At 37.4% G+C, this 24,465-nt stretch overlaps 1 protein-coding gene across 2 annotated transcripts in view; it reads right to left on the bottom strand.

Moving 5' to 3' along the window:
* Positions 1-23,392, bottom strand: part of LOC148876619 (AP-4 complex subunit mu-like) — a 44,557-nt gene extending 21,165 nt beyond the window's left edge. Inside the window, exons 1-5 of one of the 2 annotated variants that reach the window (XM_088980156.1) lie at positions 23,251-23,392; positions 9,030-9,124; positions 6,378-6,581; positions 4,514-4,630; positions 4,271-4,399 (exon numbers count right to left, since the gene is read on the bottom strand). In XM_088980156.1, the coding sequence (XP_088836282.1) occupies positions 4,271-4,399; positions 4,514-4,630; positions 6,378-6,581; positions 9,030-9,124; positions 23,251-23,308 (603 nt within the window). In that variant the 5' untranslated portion in view covers positions 23,309-23,392. Of the gene's footprint in view, positions 1-4,270; positions 4,400-4,513; positions 4,631-6,377; positions 6,582-9,029; positions 9,125-12,149; positions 12,276-23,250 lie in introns of those variants that run through there. The other variant, XM_088980217.1, reaches the window with a different exon arrangement.
* Between the last annotated feature and the right edge of the window lie 1,073 nt (positions 23,393-24,465).

Raw genomic sequence — 24,465 nt, 5'->3', positions numbered from 1 at the left:
AAACCGAGAAGAACGGTTGACTCTCAAAGAATGAGACATCAATGGAAACATAATACTTGCAGGCAATGGGATCATAGCAACGATACCCCTTTTGAGATGAAGGGTAACCAAGAAAAACACAAGGAATAGCCCAAGGGTCAAGTTTACTACGAGTAAGTGACAGGTTGTGGACAAAACGACACCCAAAAACACGCATCGGAATGGTGGATAGTGGGGCTATAGGGAACAAGAGCTGATGTGGGGCCTTATACTCTAGTAGCCGAGAGGGCATGCGATTGGTGATATATGCCGCACACAATACTGCATCCATCCAGAACTGTTTTGGCACATTCATATGAATTAGCAAGCCACAAGCAACTTCAAGAAGGTGACGGTTTTTTCGTTCAGCCACACCATTTTGTTGGGGTGTCTTGGCACAAGAGCTTCGCTGAAGTGACCCACTCGAAGCAAAGAACTTCGTGAGGTCACTATGAAAATATTCCTTTGCATTGTCCGACTGGAAGATATGAATTTCCGTTTGGAACTGAGTGAACACCATGCGTTGAAAATCTTTCACAATTTGTGGCACTTCATCTCGAGATCGCATAGGGTAAACCCAAGTGTATCGAGAATAATCATCAATCAAAGTAACAAAATACTTATAGCCATCCGCAGTAGGTAGAGTAACAGGGCCCCAAACATCAGAATAAACAATATGAAATGGAAATTCAGATCTTTTATTTCGTAAAGGTAAAGAACTTCTACAATGCTTACTCAGTTGACAAGTTTGACACTATAACTGACTCACTGACAAGGACTCAAACAACTTTGAGAACATAACTTTTAACGACTCAAAAGAAAGATAACCTAAACGACTATGCCATAAATAGGCCTGACTCTCACTCGACGAACTTGTGGACTCAGTCGCCACTAGACCAGCATTATTCTCCAACACGTAGAGATCATCCACCATGCTTCCTCTACCAATCGTCTTCCCCGAGGTCAAATCCTGAAACACACATGAAGACGGAAAAAATGTGACTGAACAGTTCAAAGAGTGAGTAAGACTACTAATGGACAACAAATTAATAAGTAATTTCGAAACATGCAGGACATTAGGAAGAGTAAGGCCAAGTGGGAGAGATATGGTGCCTCGGCCAACTATGGTAGAAAAATAACCATCAGCCAGTCTTACCTTATCTCTCCCAGAGAGAAGGTTATATGTCTGGAACAAATTTGACTTACCGGTCATGTGATTTGAGGCTCCGAAGTCAATAATCCAAGGTGAATCAGTAGTATGAGATGACTGGAAGGTTGTGGCATTACCTGATGTAGACGCAAATGAGGTAGAAGGAGTAGGCCCAGAATCCACCTGGCGGAGAGTCCTACTATACAATTCTAATGTTCACGGAAGGAGTTGATAATATCTTCCTTAGGGTCAAAACCGGGATGTCTCTCCTAAGTTACGGAAGGACTAGTCTCTGTCGATGCCATATTACTTGAGTTATACCTTTTTTTATTCTGCTAGCCTGGTTTCTTGCCCTGATCCGGTGTTGACTTCTTACCCAAATCCTGTGCCCATTTAGGTTTTCCATGGAGATCCCAGCATGTATCTTTAGTGTGTCGTGCCTTCTGGCAGTGAGTGCACCAAAGCTTGCTTTTATCTTCTGATTTTTTCTGAGTATCACCCCTTTTAAAGCCACCTCCGACATTTGTATCTGAATTTCCCCAAACTGCTAGGGCAACTGACTCCCCTTCTACACCATTCATCACACTTCTTCTGCTTTCTTCTAACTGTACCAAGGCATACACCTCCTGGACTGATGGCAAGTCTTTACTACCCAAGATCAGTACCCTGATGGACTCATATGACGAATTCAGCCCTAGGAGGAAGGCAAACACTCGTTGCTGTGATACAAGTGACTTATAGGCCTTTGCATCTTCATCACACTTCCAATTCACATTCTGATAATGATCAAGTTCTTTCCATATTGATGTCAAATCGGAATAGTACATCGAGAGACTCCTCTCCCCCTGCTTGCAAGTAGAATATTCAACTTGTAGTTGATATATCTTGGCATAGTGTCTCTATTCTGAATAAGTGGGCTTCGCTTGTTCCCATATCTCACAAGCAGTTTCAGCCCACATAAAAGTCTCCCTTACTTGTGGCAGCATTGAAACCAAGAGCCAAGACATCACCATACTGTTCTCTTGGTTCCACCTATCATGCTCAGCACTTCCATGCTTCGGTTCCTTTACTCTCCCATTGATGTATCCTATTCGCCCCCTAGCAGTGATGTAGAGTTTTATCACCCTAGACCACTCAAAGTAATTCAGACCATCAAAGGGAATGACAGCCATGGGAAAGCTCATATCCATTCCCCCACTCACTCCATTGTGGCTCCCTGAGATCTCTGAAGTAGCAGAATTCTCAGTCGACATGGTCAAGCAGTTAACCAGTCCCAAACACCGGACTTAGGACCCCTCCTTACTCCACAAAGCAATGCTCCACTCAATTCACACCTACACACTCAGGTTTACCAACCAGATTGAGCACAAACAGTACCAAATTCCTGACAAAAACTGAGGTAATATTCGGCAAATTTCAGACCTGTATAGTTTTATCAGTCCCCACCTACCAGAATTCCAGAATGTCTAACAGCCACTAATCAGCAGGAGAGATCCTTCTTACTCATAGTCAACTCAAACCATTGAGAGGACAGGTCATCATTGAACTACAGTTGTCTTAACACATGAACAGGATCACACGATCCAAGAAAACTAGGGTTACACAGGTTCGACAGCATTCAGCCGCCCCAGATTCATAGGGTTTTCACTCGGCACATGACCAAGGAGAGTAAAAAAGAGAAAAATAGGGAGAATTGTACCAGTTGTAGCTATTCTGTAGTCCAGAATGAGATTTCTTTTCTGCTAGTCTGTTCGATCTGTTCTTTGGGTTGATCGATCTTCTCTTGACAGTAGGGTTGATCGATCTGCTCTCTTTTAATCAGCATTCCCGCTCTAATACCATCTTGACAATGTAGCCGGCCAGAGAAAAGAGGAAGAGGAGAGAAGAGAAGAGAAGAGAGGAGAGAAGAGAGAAGGTTTGCAATGTAACAGTACTGGCGGCACCAGTGTTTATTTTACTATATATAGGGCGACAGAAATAACAAGAGAAAAGACCCTTGTGCCCCTGAGTACAATAACAGACATAACAGAAATAAATAAACGAAATAAATAAACAATTTAATTAGCCAAACGGGCCCTAACATCTGCAACTAAGTTATTTTAACATTATTCTAACAATTCATCTAGTAGATATGCATCTCTGGACACTTTCTCTTTTTTTTTGGATAAATAAAATTCATTAAATTTGCATCTCTGGACACTTTCCTGCTACATGTACCAATAACCTAATTTTCTTACGAGTACAGAACTGAATTTTATTAATTAGAAAATGAAAATGAGTACATTAAGGCAGGAAAGCCCAAATAATGAGGCTATCCTCGGCTAACCTTCAAACAAAGTTGCTTTACTACAACCTGTCAACTCCAATAAAATCTACAGATATCAGTTTAGTGTTGGGTAATTTCCTAATGAAACAACAATCAGTATGCATACAGGAGCATGGGGAACAGTCTAAAACTTAGTAGGGATGCAATAAAACAGAGGGAAATAGGACAACTAGCAAGGACAGAAGAGAAGTAATGTAGCAAGAACCAATAGAGCAAATCATATCCATATAAGATTTCATTGATGCAACAAATGAAATATGCAGGAACTGTACAAAACTCAGAAATTCAAAGAAAGCCATAATAGATCAATAATTATGGCTCCACTTTCTGAGGCTAATACATAATTTAGACATTGTTCAGTAAGGCTGATATAAGTGACTCCTAGAAAGAATGATTTTGTCAAACTTTGAAACAAAAAGGAATCCTCCATAAATGAAAGATACCAAATTTTCACAAGAATGAGCCTATTTAATGCATTAATTTCACTTGGTGTTTGCTCCATACGAAAAGAAGGGTGTCACCCAAGTAGATCATCAATGTAGCAAAAACTTGGATGATGAATTTATCAAAAGAACAACCTCAGTATGAATGAAACTATTAACTGACCAACATGTTGGTTTTTCTCCTCAACGTTATTCTTGAAAATTGTAAGACATTAAAGATGAATTGTTTGACCAGCATTTGTTTAATTTTTTTAAATATTGATAGTATCAGAGATGTAGCATCACTAGGATAAAATGCTCATGAAATTGATCTAATGAAAGCAAAATACTCACACTAGAGCTGAAAGTCACACTTATTTTTTCAATTATGTCAACAAATATTTCCTCCCTCTTTCTTCCCCTAGGCTCATTTGCTACAACAGATTTTGTAACAGCTGTCCCTGGCATTTTTTTTGTTCCTTGCTGCAGAAATTCAAGTATTAGAAAATAATTACAGAATTAGCGCAGGTCAACAATCAAAATGTATACCATAAAGAATATGTGTAAGAATATAATTGATCTGATAACTTAAAATACCATAAACATGGCAGCAGGGCCAAGGGTGGGCAAACGTGCAGCATCAACCACAATCGGTTCATTAAATACATAAGACTTTAACACTTCAGTAGATGTGGTCTGAACATAGCCAAAGTCCTGCAAAAACAAAATTCTTTCAAGTAAGATCTCTATAGCCAATGAAATTAACAAAAACAATATTTTAAAATATCAACTTTTCTAAAAGATTAAGAGTATTGATAAAAGAAGCTAATATGATGGCATAATCCCTAATCCCCATCATGACAAAGATAGGTAGGGGAACACCAACAGGCTGACAAGTACATTTATAAAACAGAGCACCCATCTCCAGGCCTCCACTAGCCAAGATATCAGGAAGGTAGAGATGGATGACCTGGGAATCCATCTGAATAAGCTGCTCATTTCGTATTGCCAGAGAACTAGCATCCCTAATGAAAAACCATAAACCTCATGGTTCATCTGAGCATATAAGCATCCATCCAATGACCACTTTGGAATCTTCCTCTATTGCTGTTCTCTCTAGGCACAATGAGATTTCCACTCTAATGACCCAAAGCAGTCCATAGTCTCTGTCCTATGCTGCTATTTCTCAAGCTCAAAGGGAAGCAAACTAGCAAGGGAAAGAAGAGACAAGTAGGTTGAGACAATGATAAAATACAAATCATGTTTATTATACATGTACAGAAAAGTAGAAGCATATTTTCATCATTTTCATAAGTTTTACTAGGTTTACCCCCGCTTGAGTTTTAAAACCATTTTGATAACTAATACATTTCTGCCATGTCTACTATGTTTTTCCATCTCCCAAAGAATTGAGATATACTCCAAAAGTGAAATTTAAACGATGGAAAAAAGCACTATAAAAGACAATTCAGCTAACAAGATTAAAGAGAATTCTTCTACTCTCAAATACAAAGACAACAAAGTTAATGCTATATTTTCTTCACGGTATATGATTAGCAAAGAACTCAGAATTCAGACCATTGACTATATAAGGGGACTCTAGCCAATCATAGATTGGATGAAAGGGGAAAGAGAAGATTCATGACACCTGAGGCATATGATCTGAGAAGCAAGTCATATGACAAGTAAAATGGAAGCATCTAGCAAGCGGATCCCTCAATCTTCTAACTCCATTGCTGATTCTCTAGCTCAACAATGAATGAATTGACAAAAGATGGTTTGGGGTCCTACCTTTTGAATAATCTGATTGTAAATCAAAACCAGAATGCCAAATATAGAATGGGGTGAGCAGCACTGGGTGGGCTCTAGGAATGTAAAGAAAAACTTACTATTCTGTACATATAAAATGTATACTCTGTTATTTTAATAAATGAAACCAGTTATTGAAAAAAAAAAAGTGTTGATTAATGGTTCCTTCATTGGCAAATATGCTGATGGACATTATATACAGAAAAACCTGAAAATAAAGAAAAATGCCTTATAATGATAAGAATAGTCTCTTAGAATTGTCATTGTAGAAATGAACCAACCTAATACCACATAATTGCCATTGCATGGACTTAATTGTTACACATGCTCTAAGGGGTACTCACTCCCCAGTTGTATCACTTTCTGTATATTATTGTCTATTTAATGAAAATTTAGTTACCTATCAAAAAAATACCACGTAATTAACAAGCTAAAACATTTAAATATCAAGGGATAAGTACAGAATTGGCAATGGAGGATGATTGGTTTGCAATTTTAAGTATACTTGTCAATTTGAACAGCAAATTTTAGTGAATTAGAAAAGTTAATGGCAGACATTAAACCAAACATGAGACAAAAAATTTTGTTCTTTTTGAGAACAGAATGATATAAAGATTCCATATGAAAGAAGACAGAACAAGAAGAAACTCACAATGACTTCATCAAGTAATTCATAAACAAGAACAAAGTTCTTTCGTAACGAATCTTCATTGAGAACCCCAAGGTAGTCTTTAATTACACGTGCAATTCTTTGCAGGAGCTCCAACACAAGAGAAGGTGACACATTAACTCGTGTGGTTGCAACAAACAATAAGCCAGCAACCTTCACATGGAAGTAGTTCACAGCATCCATATTCTATTGAGAGGCAAAAAAGAGAGATAAATAATAGTATGAATTGGAAAAGGAAGAATTATAAACAGATGCTCTATAATCTTTACTAACCAAAAGATGATATGGGTTGATAGGCCACAAGTCAAATGAAATTAAAAAGTGCAACAAAATAACAAGTAATAATGGACTCAACAGTAGTCAAACTAAAAAGACTAAAGTTTACATAATAACATCACTATAACATAGACAGAACTATGAGTCACCACATATAATTCTACACTCCAACCATCAAATATGTAGCAACAAAGAACCAATGTTTTAAAAAATGACCAGAAAATATGTAGCATCAAATATGACATAGACAAAACTAAGACTCACCACATACAATTCTACACTCCAACCATCAAATATGTAGCAACACAGAACCAATGTTTTAAAAATGACCAGAAAATAGAACTGCTTTTCCCTTCAGGTATCAGATCAGTAGTTCAACTATCTGGGTCAAATGGATCAATCCATAATGTCATAAATTACATAATAAAAATATTAAAAATATAAAAATAGATAAAATTGCAGAAAATACAGAAACGTGCAAAAATTGCAGAAAAGATTAACCATGTCTATAATATTATGTATTCATCATATTAAACAAAAATAAGTTTAAAAAACAATAATTATTGGTATTAATGATGGAAATAAAACAAAATAAATGCAGAAAAAAGGGCTGAGATGGATATTTTTGAGGAAAAGTTAACTTTCATTAAACAAAAAGGGGGAGGGGATGTATATGAGGAGATATACAAACCGATAGAGCAAAAGGACAAAACAACAGCGTTATAAAAAAAAATGGAAGGCTATTTGCACTGTACTATGTACATACAATCCCAGCCCACACCAGATCTAGCAAAAAATCAGCTGTTTGATTTAATTCCCTAGGAATCCATCTGTAGCTGCAAAGTAGAAAAGAAAGACAACTCATGAACTTTTGATAGGAGGTAAGCAAGCCTCTAAGGACCAGTTCCACCAGATTTAACTCAATTAATCGCATTTCTGGAGCCTCCCTCCACCAAAATGGTTGAAGCCTGAAAAGAGTAAACAACCCACAACCCAACAAGGAGGGCTTGCACCTCAGATTCCAAGACATCTGTAGCTGGACTGGGGCCACTGAAAGCCCACGGCAATCTGCCATTTGAAGACAAAAAGGACTCCCCCAGTACCTGCTGCCAGGGGAGGATTCAGAAAGCTTCTAAAGCTGCAATCAAATTGGAGAATGAAGCTGCTTTCTGGTCGTGGGGAAGAGGGAGACTAAAATGAGGGTTGGTTGGAGATGACTGTAAAATTTCTAGAAGATATCTGTCCAAGTCTACAAAGCTGAAATCTGAGAAGACCTTATTGGTCAACATCCAAGAATAGATCAAAACCAGGATCTGCCTTTTAAGATCTTCCAAGGAAGACCCCCTGTTTTCAAAGATTTATTAAAACTTTATTTTTTATAAGTCAAAGCTTTATTAGAACTTTAAAAGAAGATTTTATATCATGAGTGTGCCAAGAACCCCTTTTTATATGCTAACCTCTCAACTACACCTTAATTTTCATAAGCCATTTACAAGTTGTTACACGAATCAATCTCCCGCCAAAATAATGAGTCCCTGGACCTCCAAAGTGTATGCCATTGTGTTGGCACTCCTAGATTTCCGATGAAAGGTGGTTTCCAGCTAATCTGCCAGGTGTCTAATCTCCCATACATGATACCTGTATTTCCAAGTTCCCTTTGTGTTGTTTTTAAGCCAAACTACCACTAATTTTGTACCCCCCACCCCACCATGATACATTTGTATTTCGGTATTCTAGCCAGTCTAAACCGCTGTGATGGGTTGAAAACATTGCACAGAATAATTGCTACAACTCTACTCTTTTTCCTTATTAAAAATGAACCCTATGGTAGCAAAGAAAGCTATGGATCTATGTGGACGTGGGTATGTGTGTTGGAATCTGAGATGGGTACAAAGTGTCCAACACGACAAGACTGAGAAAACAAATAAGATTGAGGAACTTAATGGATGCACTTCAAATTCAAATGTCAAATTTTATATTGCATAGACATACTTTTGAAAATTTTATGTTTCATAGTTATAACATTGAAAGGTAAATAAAGAAAATCTCAAGCTTATAAAATTTTTAATATGAAAAAACCTGTGAATGAAGATGAATCCAGAACAATTTATCCTAGACAGGTAAAAGAAGCGACAAACTAGATTTTCCATATAATTAATTAGAACTTGGTTTTATATCTTAATATTCTATTCTTTTGTCAGCTTAGCCTCTTAGGTCAGCTAATGAATTGGTGAATTATTTGGCTACAAATGCAGTTCACAAAGACATATTGTAAATGCAGAACAAGCTTAAATGTGCAAGAGTTTCTTCATTTCTTCTAATTAAGTTTATTTGCTAGACATCAAAAGAAAAACTTACAAAGACAGGTGGTGCTTCCTCTTCCCCATCCTCCTTCCAAAACTTTACTTTACGGAAGAATATTTCTGCACTTCCTTTTGGTACCTCACCACGATCTGTGTTCATTTAAACAAACTATGATTATGTTATACACATCTCTTCAATAGTTAATACTGAAACTAGTGCATGCCACTCTAATCTATGTAAACTAATTAGTTAAAGCACCAAAGAGAAAAAGAAAAAAATATATATTACTCACAACCTAGAATAGAGAAGTTTTAAAAATAGAAAGAAAAAAAAAGTAAAGGTAGAAAATATAATACTGTGACAACAGCACAAATATGAAAATGTGTGCCTTTTGATATCTTATAGTTGGGATATATTAAAATGTGAGACAATGCAAAGACAGTTGTCCCACAAAACCATGCAATATAATTTTTCTATCAACAAATATAATACTTTGACAACAGCACAAATATGAAAACGTATGCCTTTTGATATCAGAAGAAAAAACAACCTTCTGAAATAAACGGACTGATTAAGATAGTGCAAAAAGGTGATAGAGAACAGCAGAAAAGAAAAGCAAGAAAAGATAAGAAGAAGAAGGAGATGGCGGCAAATAGGGTTTAGAGAAGGATTTTCGAATGAATCCTTTCTTATCCCCTAATCACTTTTCATTAAACATAATTTACAATATTTACAGAGAAGCCCTTAACTGGGCAATTAACTTGAGTAAACATAACATAAGAAAGGCTCATTTTGAGGCCTAAGATAAATAAAACAACCTATGGGCATTCGGCCCATTCTCTCTACACTCCCCCTCAAGCTGAGCATAGATGTCAGTCATGCCAAGCTTGCCAGTATCATGCTGAAGTTTGGCCTTGGAGATTCCCTTGGTAAAGATGTCAGTTAACTGTTCTTCAGAAGTAGTAAACGGAAGACAAACTTCTCTAGAAGCCACTCTTTCTCGGATAAAATGTTTGTCAACTTCAATACGTTGAGTCCTATCATGTTGCATTGTATTGTGAGCAATGTTGATGGCAGCCTGATTATCACAACGTAACATTAATGGCTTATCATACTCAACACCCAGTTCCTCCATCAAGGATGGAAGCCAAAGTAACTCAGAAACTCCATGAGCCATGGCTCTGTACTCGGCCTCAGTAGAAGATCTGGCAACAACCGATTGTTTCTTGCTTCTCCAAGAAACAATATTACCTGCCACCATGCTACAGTACCCAGAAGTTGACCTCCTATCATCAATGTTTCCTACCCAGTCAGCATCTATGTAAGCCTCCAGTTTCATATGACCATACTTAGCAAATAGAATTCCCTTCCTAGGAGAACCTTTTAAATAACAAAAAAATCGTTCTGTTGCTGCCATATGAGTGTCTCTGGAAACATGCATGAATTAACTAATGCAATTAACAGCATATGCAATATCCGGCCGAGTCATGCAAAGATAGAGCAGTTTCCCAAGTAACCTCTGGAAGACTCCCTTATCCTTCAACAGTTTTCCATCTGAGGCAGAAAGTTTGTGACTCGTATCAATAGGAGTAGCCACTGGTCTTGCACCCATCTTGCCTGTTTCAGTGAGCAAGTCAAGCACATATTTTCGTTGAGAGATAAAGATCCCATCCTTAGACCGAGCCACTTCTATGCCAAGGAAGTACCTCAATTCCCCCAGATCTTTAATCTCAAACTCTATATGAAGGAGAGATTTAAAATCATTAATCCCTGTTACATCAGTACCATTCTCGACTATATCATCAACATAGACAATAAGATATACCACCAAAGAGCCTCTCCTCTTCACAAAGAGGGTATGATCAGACTGAGTCTATATATAGCCAAAGTTAACAAAAGCAGCCCTAAACCTTTCAAACCATGCCCTAGGTGACTGTTTAAGTCCACAAAGAAACTTCTTCAACTTGCACACCTTTCCCTCCATATCTGTGTCATACATCCCCGGTGGAAGAGACATATAGACATCATCATATAATTCTCCATTTAGGAATGCATTTTTCACATCCAACTGATAAAGTCGCCAATTTGAATGAGCAGCCAAAGATAGTAGAACCCACACAAATGTCATTTTTGCAATAGGAGCAAAGGTCTCCAGATAGTCAATCCCATATGTCTGTGAATAACCTTTTGCAACCAGCCTAGCTTTGTACCTTTCAATGGTGCCATCAACATGGTATTTGATGGTGTAAACCCACTTATAGCCCACCGGTTCCTTCCCTTCAGGAAAATCAATCACTTCTCATGGTGTAAACACTTCTTTTTTCCTTTCCTAATAGTAATTAGGACATCAAAGATCTGGGAAGGAGGGCTCCAAAGGGACTATATCAGTACATGTTGTCTCTTCGGTAACTGGAAGTGCAGGAGGCTCATGTTATGTAGAAGAAACAATCTGCCCACTCCTAGTTCGCCACTAGTACAACCTAGGACTAAAGAGAAGACGATGAGGTAATGGAGGAATAGGAATATTGCAAGGAACATGAGATGATTGTTCCTCAACTCATTGGGAATAGAAGAAGGCTCAAAAGAAGACTCAACAGGGACAGGAAGGGGGAGAGCAAACAACTGTGAGGTAAACAGGATACTCCTTGCAACTTCAATAATGTGTCGGTTTTTTCTCTTAGCAACTCCATTCTGTTCTGGTGTTCTAGCACAAGAACTCTGGTGAATAACCCCCAAATCAATGAGATAACAGGTTAGTTTCTTCTTAAAGTATTATTTTGCATTATCAGATCTGAAAGTTTAGATTCTAGTATCAAATTGAGTAAGAACAAATTCATGGAACTGTCTCACAAGTCTAGGAACTTCATCACGGGATTTCATCAAAAATAGCCAAGTATGTCATGAAAAATCATCAATAAACAAGATAAAATATCTATAGCCACCCATTGAGGGTAAGTGGTATGGCCCCCACACATCAGAGTGCACAATATGGAATGGAGAAGATGATCTTGTATTACTCAAAGGTTAACTACTTCTACAATGTTTTGATAACTCACAGGACTCACAATGAAGACTGGACACATTAATTCCCTTAAATAGTTATGGGAATAAATGACTCAATGCAGAAAAAGAAAGATGACCCAAACGAAAATGACATAACATGACACAACTGACAGACTCTAAAGAGATAGATCCAAAAGTAGCTTTCCCAAGTTGTCCTTGGCTTTGTCCAGGAGTATCCAACAGGTAGATTTCATTCGCCTCATGGCCACTCCCAATCACTTTCTGAGACTTCAGGTCCTGAAAAACACAGTAGGAAGGAAAAAAATGTTACACTGTAGTTCAAAGACTTAGTTAGGCTACTCATAGATAACAAATTTGTATTTAGTTTGGGTACATGAAGAGTTGAAGGAAATGAAAGAGAGTCTATAGCCTTGATGGTTCCCTTGCTAGAGATAGGAGCAAGAGAGCCATTGGCAAGTGTAATCTTATCACGGCCAAAAAGCAAATCATAAGAAATAAACAAGGTGGAAAGACTGGTCATATGATCAGAAGCACCAGAATCAATAATCCAAGGGATCCTATGATTACCTGAGATGGTTGCATGATTGGCAATAGCCCATATACCTGAATGAGAAAATGCAGAAGAAGTTGAATTTCCCAAAGAATTGGAAGAAGAGGCTGCACTCTCTAGGTGGCTGATCATCCTCCTATACTTCTCATATTCTGCCTTCATAACTGCTAACTGTTCACTGGCAGTCCTCTCATCGATTAAGTATCCATCATTGTCTGGACCAGTGGCAATGTTGGCACTTCCTGTCTTCACATTATCAGTCTTCTTTTGGAAACGATGAGGAAGAAGCTCTAGATGTAGTTTCCAACACTTACCTTGTGTATGCTTTGGTTTCTTACAGCACTCACACACAACTTCCTTCTTTCCTGAACCACCTGAATTTCATGTAGTCCCCTTTGGTTTCAGCCCCATATTGGCAAAATGATCACTTAGACCAGCCTCTTGAACTTGGACTAGCCTCCTGCTTTCTTCACTACTCAACAAGGCATAGGCCCAAGACAATGATACACTATCCTTGGCTAAGATATTCCGTTTGGTGATGTCATACTCGGGATTCAACCCTGTCAAGAATTCAAAACCCTATTTCTCTCAACTAATTTTCTGTAGGTTTCAGCATCATTAGTACTTTCCCAGACAATAGTTTCCATCAGGTCAATTTATTGCTAAAGGGATTTCAGCATTGTGAAGTAAACGGCTAAAGGTCTCTCCCCCTGCCTTAAATTATTCACATCACTCCTCAGCTTATATTCCCTGACCACATTCAGTTTCTGAGAATAGGTTTCAGCCACACTATCCCATATTTCCTTTGCTGAATTCATCCACAAACAGTGTTGACTCATTTGTGGTTGCATTGAATTCACTAACCACCCAATGACAATATAATTTTCTTGCAATCATTTTTCATAAGATGGATCATCTTCTGGAGGAGCTTTCTTGCTCCCAGAGATATACCCCCACTTGCCTCTACTACATACATGAATTTTTACTAATTGTGACCATGTCAGATAGTTGGTTCTATCTAGCTTGACTGTGGTCACAGCCAATAGAGAGTCAACAAGAGTTCTCGGAACCTATCTGGATTCAACAACACACTTGTTTTCAACTCCCGAGGTATCCATCTTCTTAAAAACACTCCAAGAGAACTTCTAACAACTTCAATTAACAAGGAAGACAGGAAAAAATAGATACTGAGAACCAACCTCTATACAGTCGAAGCATAGTGCCAAGGCGAGGCTAGGCGACTGGAGGGCACCTAGTCGCCTAGGCGATGGATTTTTTATGTTAAAAACATAGATCCTAGGGTAGTTCCCTAGGTACCATAACCATATTTCTTTAATAATTATTCATGATTTTCATAAGAAAAGTATAAATTTCATATTAAAATATAGAAAATCAACATATTCATGAGAAGAAAAGGAAGAAGGAAAATAAAATTCAAAAAAAATATGGGGGCTGAACCCTTATTTTTGTTATAGGAAAAGAAGAAAATAAAAAGTATTGTAGTTATGCTGATTAGATGAAATTTTTAGTTCTTCCTTATTGTTTCAGGTTTTTAAGTCCTTGAGGGTTCAATACAGCATTTAGCAAATGTTTGTGTTGATTAAACCCTAATAAATAATAAAATAATAAAATAATAAAAAGAAATTAGTATATAAACACACAAAATGATTATTTTAGTTTAATAATGCCTATTTTATAATTATAATCCCAAAAAAGAATGAATAAAAAAGTATTTTATAGTAGGAAATAGAAAACTGTTAGGCGATTAGGCGAGGCGAGCCTCAAAGGGTGCCTTGTCACCTAGGCACCCACCTAGGCGTCACCTTGACAACTATGCCAAGAAGAAAAACAACCTTCTGAAATAAACGGATTGATTAAAATAGTGCAAAAAAAGTGATAGAGAATAGCAGAAAAGAGAAGCAAGAGAAGAGAAGAAGGAGATGGCGGCAAATAGGGTTTAGAGAAGGATTTTCGAATGAATCCTCTCTTACCCCCTAATCACTTTTCATTAAACATAATTTACAATATTTATAGAGAAGCCCTTAACTGGGCAATTAACTAAGTAAATAAAACAACCTATGGGCCATTCAGCCCATTCTCTCTACAATATCTCATAGTTGGGATATATTAAAATCTGAAACAGTGCAAAACAATTATCCCACAAAACTATGCAATACAATTTTCTATCAATAACCACTAAAACATATATTAAACAAGAGATCAATTATGGTTTCAGTGACCCTGGAAATTAAGACATCATATTAAGGAGACTAGAACTCTTGTATACAGAACAAACATCCCATTAGATGAGCGGGAAAACTAGTATGTATGTATGTATGTATATTGATAAGTAACCAGAAAGGATATCATTAGAAATGAACTTATTCAAAGGAACCTATGAGTGTCTCCAATAGGTGGGAAATTGAGGGAAAGTAGATTAAGATGGTAATGGTAAGGTGGCTGTTTTCCAGAGAACCTGAAGTCACTGCTAACTTGTTGGAAAACAAAAGGTCTGTCTAGGTAGTGTAAGGTGGTTTGGAATTGCATCCCAGCTGCAGTAACATGGAACGTTTGGGAAGGCACTCCCAAATATTTCAAAATCAGTCTTGTGATGAAGAGGAATTATAGTATCTTGGAACAAGGCTCATAAAGAATTTTATGAGCATCACATACCTCAGTTTTGGCTGTTGAAAGCTTGCTCATAGATCAATACAGATAGGAACAGAGGAATACTTGTATGTTTCATGTAATACAGTGTTGGTTTGAGTGGTTAAGTGTTGGTGGGCTTGTTTTATCTTTTATGTTTTTTTTATCAATATTTTATCTTTTATGTTTAAGTTCTTTAGTCTGCTATGGGCCTTTAGAAGTGGTGTTTTTTGACCATAGAAGCTGCTCTCAACCCAGACCTGGTTACAGAGAGTGCTTCAGTCCAATTACAGAGGGTGTTTCCAACCTATTAACAGCTCCGGTAAGTCTGAAATCTTCTTCCCCTCGTTGAGATTGCAGCTGTGGTTACTGTAAGAGGAAGAATATGTCTTCAATATTAGGAGAAGTGACCTCTAAGGACAATAGAACTAGTGGGAGGTCTTCAAACTTGGAAAACCCAAATCTGCATATCTTGCAGATCACCAGTGTGTTATTAGATGAATACAACTTCAGAAAATGGTCTGTTTCAACCAAGTTTTTCCTTACATCCTAGGAACTTATGGGTTATATAGATGGAGAGAAGCAAGAACCTAAAGAGGATGATGTTGGTTACTCAACCTGGCATAAGGAGAATGCTACAATTATGTCCTGGCTGCTTGCCTCAATGACTCCAAGAGTAACTAGGACTGTTTAGCACTTCCCTACAGCCTCTAAGATTTGGGAGAAGGTGTCTAAAACCTATGGACAGCGGAAAAACAATGCAAGAATATATAGACTAACCCAAGATATTGTTGCATTGAGACAAGGGTATATGTCTATTACAACTTCCTTTGCAACTTTAGGACTATGGGAAGAACTAGACCACCACCTTGTATTTGATTGGGAAAATACAAGAGATAAAGAAAGGCATGATAAACAAATTAAAAAAGGCAGAGCTTTTAAGTTCTTGATTGGCCTAGACCCGATGTATGAGAGCATAAGACCCCAAATTTTCGGAAGGGATGAACTTCTAGATTTACATCATGTCATAGTTGTCAAGGTGATGCCTAGGTGACAAGACACCCTTGGAGGCTCGCCTCACTCAGTCAACAAGCAGTTTTGTGCACTGGGTTATAAAATACTTTTATATTTTTTACTTTTTGACTTTATAATTATAAAATAGACATTATTAAACTAGAATATTCATTTTATGTGTTTATATACTAATTTCCTTTTATTATTTTCTTATTTTCTTAGGGTTTAATCAACGCAAACATTGCTAACTGTTGTATTGAACCCATGGTTCAAAGTATCGATACACTATGTATTGGCAAAGGTGTATCGGTACTTATAACGATACTCCCCCTATTTTTTTGTTTCTTTGGTTTTCAATTTCATTTTTAAATATATATATATATATATATATATATATTTTTTAAAAAAATGGGTCCCCAAAAACACCTATAAATAGGTATTGGGACCCCAAAGATACAATAAAATACACCCGATACGGGGCGTATCATATCGAAATTTTGATCCTTGATTGAACCCTCAATAATTTCAAAACCTGAACCAATAAGCAAGGGAAGAACTTAAAATTTTTTCTAATCAATACATCTTCTTCTTCCACCTTTTCTTTTCTTCTTTCCTATACAAAAGTAGGGGTTCAACCACTATATTTTTTGAATTTTCTTTCCTTTGTTCTTTTTTTTTCCCATAAAATGCTGATTTTCTAGACTTAAACATGAAATTTATACTTCTCTTATGAAAATTATGAATAATTATTAAAGAAAGATGACTATGGAACCTAGGGAACTACCGTAGGATATATACTTAAAAAAATCCACCGCCTAGGCGACAAGGCACCCCTCTGTCGCCTAGCTTTGCCTTGGCGCCTTGAAAACTATGCATCATGTTTACTATCTTGTAAGGAATGAAAATGTTAGAAGGAAAGAGATGCAAGTTGACATCCAAGTATCTCCTGTTGAGCATTCAACCTTGATTTCTTCAACCCAAAAGGGGGGCAAGCATTCAAACAAGAGACATCTCAAGCGCTCTCATTGTGGAGGTGAGAGACATTTGAAAGAGATTTGTTGGTTTATCCTCACCTGAAACCAACTACATTAAGGAAAGATAGGAAGCCTCAGAAGAGTCAAACAGCAAATGGAAATGTTGTCATAAGTAACAATGGTGAAAGCCCAAAGAACACACCTACAATTGCAGTTCCTCCAATGGGATAGACCACTATTCTCGCGCATCAGGGTCCTTTGATTTCATAACTGATGAGGTAGAAATCCTTAGCCGAGCCATGGCTCGTCTAAGACAAGAATCCATGGCTCCTTGCTTCCACCTCTCTTGCCAAATTAGGTATTGTCTCTACTCATAGTGTGACTAGTCCTATGGTGTCTAATTCTTGGATTATTGATTCCGGTGCTACTGACCACAGGACACACGTCTTCTTTATTTTCTTCTAATCATTTGATGTCTAGCCAAGATAAGATGAAGAGTTGCAGATGGTTCCCTCTCCACCATCTCTAGGAAATGGGAGGTTAACCTAAGTAAGGATCTCTCTCTCTTAATTTTGTTCTACATGTTCCCAATCTTGCTTCCAACCTCTTATTTGTTTCTAAGCTTACCAAAAATTTAAACTGTAACATAACATTCTTTCCTACTCATTGTGTCTTTCGGGAAATATTGACGAAGAGAACGAATGGGAGCGGTAATGAGTCTGGAGGTCTCTATTATTTTGATGCAAACATCAGTTCAGCCTTACAATCATCTACTTTTAATGGTCGGGATAATGAGGAGTCAATAACTAGGTTACATTTGTGGCATGCTAGACCAGGTCATTTACCTTTTTCTTCAATACAAGGATTGTTTCTTGAGTTGTTCAAGTGTGTTTCGAGGCAGAGTTTAGTTTGTGAAGTGTGTTAGTTGACAAAACAATATAGAACTCTTTATCCAATTTCTAGTAATGAAATTCAAGCTCCTTTTGATTTAGTTCATTCTAATGTATAGGGCCCTTTACCTCTTATTTCTATAAATGGCTTTCGTTACTTTATCGGCTTTATTGATCACTATTCACGATGCACATGGATCTACTTGTTAAAAGGGCATGATGAAGTATCATGGATAACCATGGCATTTTGTAAAATGATTGAAACTCGGTTTGACAAGAAAATTAAGCAATTCCATTCAAATAATGTTGTTGAATATTTTGAAAGCTCCTTGAATTTGTTCTTGGAGGATGCAGGCATGTTACATCAGTCATCTTGTGCTAGTACCCCTAAACAGAATGGGGTTGTTGAGCGCAAAAATAGACATTTATTGGAGACAGATCCAACCTTACTATTTTAGCACAAGGTTCCCAAGCACTATTGATCTCAAGCAGTCCTTACAGCATCGTATCTGATAAATCAAATGCCATCTAGGGTGATGGGTATGAGAACTCCTTTCTCTATCCTCTGTCCTAACCTTCTAGATTTCCCTCTTCCTCCTAGAGTCTTTGGCTATGTGTTTTGTTCATGTCAAGGATCCTAAGAAGACTAAGTTGGATCCTAAGGCTACAAAAGGGATCTTTCTAAGGTACTCTCACATACAAAAAGGTTATAAGTACTATGATCCAGTTACCAAGAAAAAATGTCACCAAGGATGTGGTGTTTTTCGAGTCTCAGTCCTATTTTCAGTCTTCCAAGAATCCTCTTTAAGGGGAGACTAGTAGGATGGAAGAAGATTCTTCTTCTCCCTCCTTCTTAATGCCTCTTTCAGCCTCGAGCCTTCCATCTTCTCCTCCTGATCCTCCTAATTTTAGCAGCCCAGGTGAATCTAGTGAGACTCCCACTGAACCTATTACTGTTCCTGATTGCCTAGGTGAATCTAGTGGAACTCCCACTAAACCTGTTACGGCTCCTGATGTTGGGGTTGTGACTGATAAAACTAATAGACAACAGAAAAATATGAGAATTCCCTACAAAAAAAGGAAAAAAGATCCTCCAACTTATGGCAACAACCAATCAGACTCGAATCAATCTGTCTCAATGGTTCTAGGTAATCCTATCACTCATACTTCTATTTTGGATCTTCTCATTGCTTTTCGTAAGCCTACCCGTTCTTGTACCACTCGACACCCCATTGCTGAATGTGTTTTTTATTCATGTTTATCTCCTCGTTATTATTCCTTTGTGTCTACCATTTCCTCTATTTATGTTCCTGCTAGGTACTCAAAGGCAGTGTCTGACCCAAGATGGAGAGAGGCTATGAATGAGGAAATGAAAGCCTTAATGAAGGCTAGGACTTGGGAGTTAGTTGATCTACCAGAAGGGAAGAGCACTGTGGGATGTAAGTGGGTGTTCACTGTGAAGCACAAGGAGGATGGGTCGATTGAAAGATATAAGGCCAGGCCAGTGGCAAAAGGATTTATTCAGAAGGAAGGGACTAACTACAAGGAAACTTTTGCTCTAGTTGCAAAATTTAACACAATTCGGGTTCTATTGTCATTAGTTGCAAATTTTTCATGGGAGTTACATTAGTTTGACGTGAATAATGCTTTCCTGAATGGTGATCTACATGAGGAGGTATTCATGAATCCTCCACCTGGTTATGATTTTCATGGGAAAGTATGTAGGCTAAGGAAAGCATTATATGGACTTAAGCAATCCCCTCGAGCTTGGTTTAAAAGGCTTTGTGGGGCCATGAAAAAAATAGGATACACTCAGAGTGGTGCAGATAATATGCTCACAAGAAAATAGAATAGCAGGCTTACAGCACTTATAGTATATGTGGATGATATGGTGATTACAGGGAATGATCTGAAAGAGATAAAAAGACTGAAGGAGTTCTTGGCATCTGAATTTGAGATCAAAGATTTAGGGCATTTGAGATACTTCCGTGGAATTGAAGTTGCAAGGTCACAAGAGGGCATTTATATATGTCAAAGGAATTATCTCCTTGATCTTCTAGAGGAGACAGGTATGATGGGGAGTAGACTAGCAGATACTCCAATAGAGCAGAATCATTGTCTTTAGAAATCGGTGGAGATGACTACTCTAATAAAGAAAGATACCAAAAGCTGGTGGGAAAATTGATATATCTATCTCTTACCCGACCTGATATAGCTTATGCAATGCATGTTGTTAGCCAATTCATGCGCTCTCCAAAGATTCCTCATATGAAAGCAGTTAAAAAGATCATCCTCAAGTATTTGAAGACATGTCCAAGGAAAGGAATTTTGTTCAAAAAGCACAATAAAATTGAAATTGAGGCATATACGGATGCAAATTGGGCTAGATCAATTGGAGATAGGAAGTCTACTTCCGGATATTACACATTTGTTGGAGGGGATTTGGTTACTTGGCGAAGTAAAAAGCAAAATGTGGTTGCAAGATCAAGTGCAGAAGTTGAATATTGGGCTATGGCACATGGTATTGCAGAACTATTGTGGCTTAGGACCCCCCTTGGTGAGCTCGGGATGAAAGTTGATGGTCCTCTCAAGATGTATTGTGACAACAAGACTGCCATCAACATTGCAAATAACCCAATACAACACGATAGAACTAAGCATATTGAGATTGATCGATACTTTGAAAGAGAGAGAATTGTCTCGGGTGAACTTTGCATTCCTTATGTTGCTGATGTTTCGACAAAAGGACTATCTTCAATGAAGTTCCTAGGCTTATTTGGCCAGTTAAACATGACTAACATCCATGCTTAGCTTGAGGGGGAGTGTTGGTTCGAGTGGTTAAGTGTTGGTGGGCTTATTTTATCTTTTATGTTTAAGTTCTTTAGTCTGTTATGAGCCTTTAGTTATTGGGCCTAAACCTGTTTTATTTTATTTTATTATGCCTAGGTGTCCCATCACTAATCAAGGGCATTCTTATCTATTCATGTAACATCTTACTGTGAATATATATATAATAGCTTCTAGGGCCGGCTATGAACACATTACTGCCCATTCTTAAACCTCTTCTCTTCTCTTCTCTTCTCTTCTATTGTTGTATGTCAGCAAACATACAACACCTTTTGTACATGTTTTGTTAATAGTTAATGAATATACTTTATCTTTTTTCAGGAAAAAATGGTAATGGTAACTTTGTACATGTTTTGTTAATAGTTAATGAATATACTTTATCTTTTTTCAGGAAAAAATGGTAATGGTAACTAGTGTATGGAAGACTATCTACAGCACCAATAAGAAGTAATCTATTACAAGTTGAAGGAGCTAGAAGAGCTAGGAGCAGGCCAAATAAGACGTGAGTTCAAGTAGTGAGATTGATTTTAAGGGCCCACAATTTAACAATGGAATGAATGGATATGGCACCAGAATAGAATGGAATGGTGGAACAGGATTCATGTAGCCAACCCCATATGGTTGGGACAAAGCTTGGATGACGACAATCTCTGCCAGTGTAATTTGTATGTTGGACACATTTTGTACATACCAATCCCCTCCCCCTCCCCACACATTACCCCTTCCATTGTAGCCTTGTAGGGAGTGAAAGATTTTGTATCTTCTCCTTCATTTTTGGATGAATCTTTTTTCATCACTAATTAAAATATAAAAATGTGAAGGGCTAAAAGAATATAAAAGAAACTCTGATCCCAATACAGAAAAGGACACAGAAAATGGGGAACCAAGCTATTATCACCCTTTAAGGTGTGTCAAGAAAACGTTACAGACTCAAAATATGCAAAACATACTAGCATGGCATAGAACCCCAACCCTCCACCCCCATCCCAAAACATGTAGCTCATTCTTCATAACTCAGCTTCTAGAAAGTCTATGGACTACAAAGTCAATATCCCTCCACCACAACCAATTCCAAGAAGGAGAACAAAAGTATAAGCACATTTAACAGGGATAAAGTATAATAATAATATCCCTGGAGAAGGATTTCCCATCAGATAATCACTGAAGTAGAGCTTTGAGTCTCAAGGATCCATAGATAATCTATGATTAATAAATGGGCAGAGATCAAAGTTGCTCCCAAAGTCGTCAACAGTGAATATCCAGTGCACTTAACAATAATTAGATCAAAGATTGCTTCAAATGTGTGAGTACTGACAACAGCATTGTAGAAGTAATATCTCCTCACCATTCTACAAGGAGTGTTCTATGATTATTTGTAGAGAATGCCCTTTAAGCAACCCACTTATTATCAGTTTTTTTGTATCTAGTCGGGTTTAACAAGAAATATAGAAAACAAAATTAATGTTTATAATCATAACGCCCTTGATAGATCGTATTGCTTCTCATATCATAAGGATTTTAAAAAAAAAAGAAAGAAAAAAGGATTAAATTCTCAAAAAAAGTTGGTTCTGCTGTTCTGAAGAGATGCTGAGATCACCAAATATAGTTATTACTTGGTGGAAAGGTCAATCTCGTTTTAGCTTCAAATAACTATTACTGAACGCTTCGGTTAGGTGGCAAGAATATTAATGATTCTAGAGTAGCATTGTTACAGGAGCGCTGATTTTGGACAAGTTGTACAAATTTTGCACTGGGGGTGAAGTTCAGAACTTGGAAGAATTAACTGGTTATTTTTATGCAGAACCAATTAGCTCCTTAGTTCGTCCCCCACCCACCCCCAAAAAAATATGTAAATAAAACCCTTGATTTAGAGTCCTGGCAGCAAAGGAGATCCTGTTCTTTTGGGAGGACTTGGCGTAATACCTTACTGAACGTTTTAGCTATCTATGGTATTTCCTTTGTAGTTAAAGTTTCAACGCTGGTCACGATCAAGAAGATACAGAATTTACTTGAATTGTGGCTAAAGAAGGTATTTATGTTCTGAGATAATTGATTCGTATAAACACAGCGAAGGAAGCAACTGAAATCAAGATGTAGTACTCAGATTGTTGCTTATGTTTCATCATGCAGGACCAAGTCTCCGTGAGATCTTGGAACTATTTCAAGAATTGTTTTACAAGGTTCCAAAGTAAAAGAAAAAAGCGATTCGCAGAATCATGTTGCAGTCAAAGCCAAATGGTTAAGGAATCCGAAATTGAGTGCGAGGAGCAAGGGACTTAAACCCCAAATTTATAAAGAAGATGAGAGAGACAGAGAGAGAGAGGGCTTACAGTCGCGGAAGACGATGTTGTCGCCTCTCTGCGAGAGAACAAAGAACTGCGATATCATAGCTAAACCCCGGAGTGCAAAATGCAAGATTCCGGTCTGATTTCACACTTGTAGTTCCTTATTTCAATGATGATGAGACTATCATCAATTGAGTCGTTGACAGGGGTTCTCACGGTTCGGTTTCGGTTAACCGAACCGGTAGTGCCGGTTTTTGGAAAACCGGTAACCAAAAAGAAGCCAGTCGACTAACTGGTTCAGTTCAGTTCATTGGTTTTTCGGCTTTTTTATTTTTATAATATATTATAAATAAATAAATAACTAAAAATATATGTAATATTATATTATGAATAATAAATAATATATTATATATTATAAATATATATTTATATAATACATATATTCATTGATATAATATTTATGATATATATAAATATATAACAGTCAATTTAGTTAACCATCGAATTTTTATATTGGTTAACCAAACCAAACTGATACTTTCATTTTTTTTAAATACCAAATCGATCAATTTGGTTAAATGAAATTTTCAGTTCAATCTCATTGGTTCAGTGCAGTTTTTTGGTTTTTCATGATCACCCCTAAGTCGGAGTTTCAGATATACTACACACAGAGACATGAGAAGGCATTAATTAAACTCGATGGCTGTGGGAATAATGACAACAGCCCCCACCTACTGATTTAGCTGAATTCGATCACTAGTAATCAAATAGCCACAAACTCTTCCTACATCCCTACTCACCTTGGGAAAATATTCCCAATCTGTACTTGTAGTGTCGCGTGGGTAGGGAAGTGGGAAGATTTTGTGGATAAGAGCTCATTTGAAAAAGCCCAGATCGCCTGCCAACAAAATACATTCTAACATCCTACCAAAATGTAACACTGCACATCTCATTCATAGCATAGCAGATCCCACTTTTATGATGGATCCGGGTCTCATGATGAGATATGCAGTGTTGGATGAAAGTGGTAGAGGGTTGGAATGCATTTTGTGGGTAGAGATCCCAAATTCCATTTGGAATGACTTGTTCAATGATGACACCCCACGCCAGTTATAAAATACATGAGGCATCTTCATTGGTTTTGCAGTCCGATGAACAGTTAGTGTTATAAAATACATAGGGTAGAATTGTCTTAAATTAATTCTACTGTTTCAACAATTGATTAAATCTTCTTTACCATCAGTGTTCAGGATTAAAAAT

The sequence above is a fragment of the Nelumbo lutea genome, chromosome 1 (genome assembly GCF_056320005.1).
Source record: "Nelumbo lutea isolate HS-2025 chromosome 1, American lotus-T2T, whole genome shotgun sequence".
NCBI lineage: Eukaryota > Viridiplantae > Streptophyta > Magnoliopsida > Proteales > Nelumbonaceae > Nelumbo > Nelumbo lutea.
Note: the sequence above shows the minus strand (reverse complement) of the source record. Positions and strands in the feature narration are given on the sequence as shown.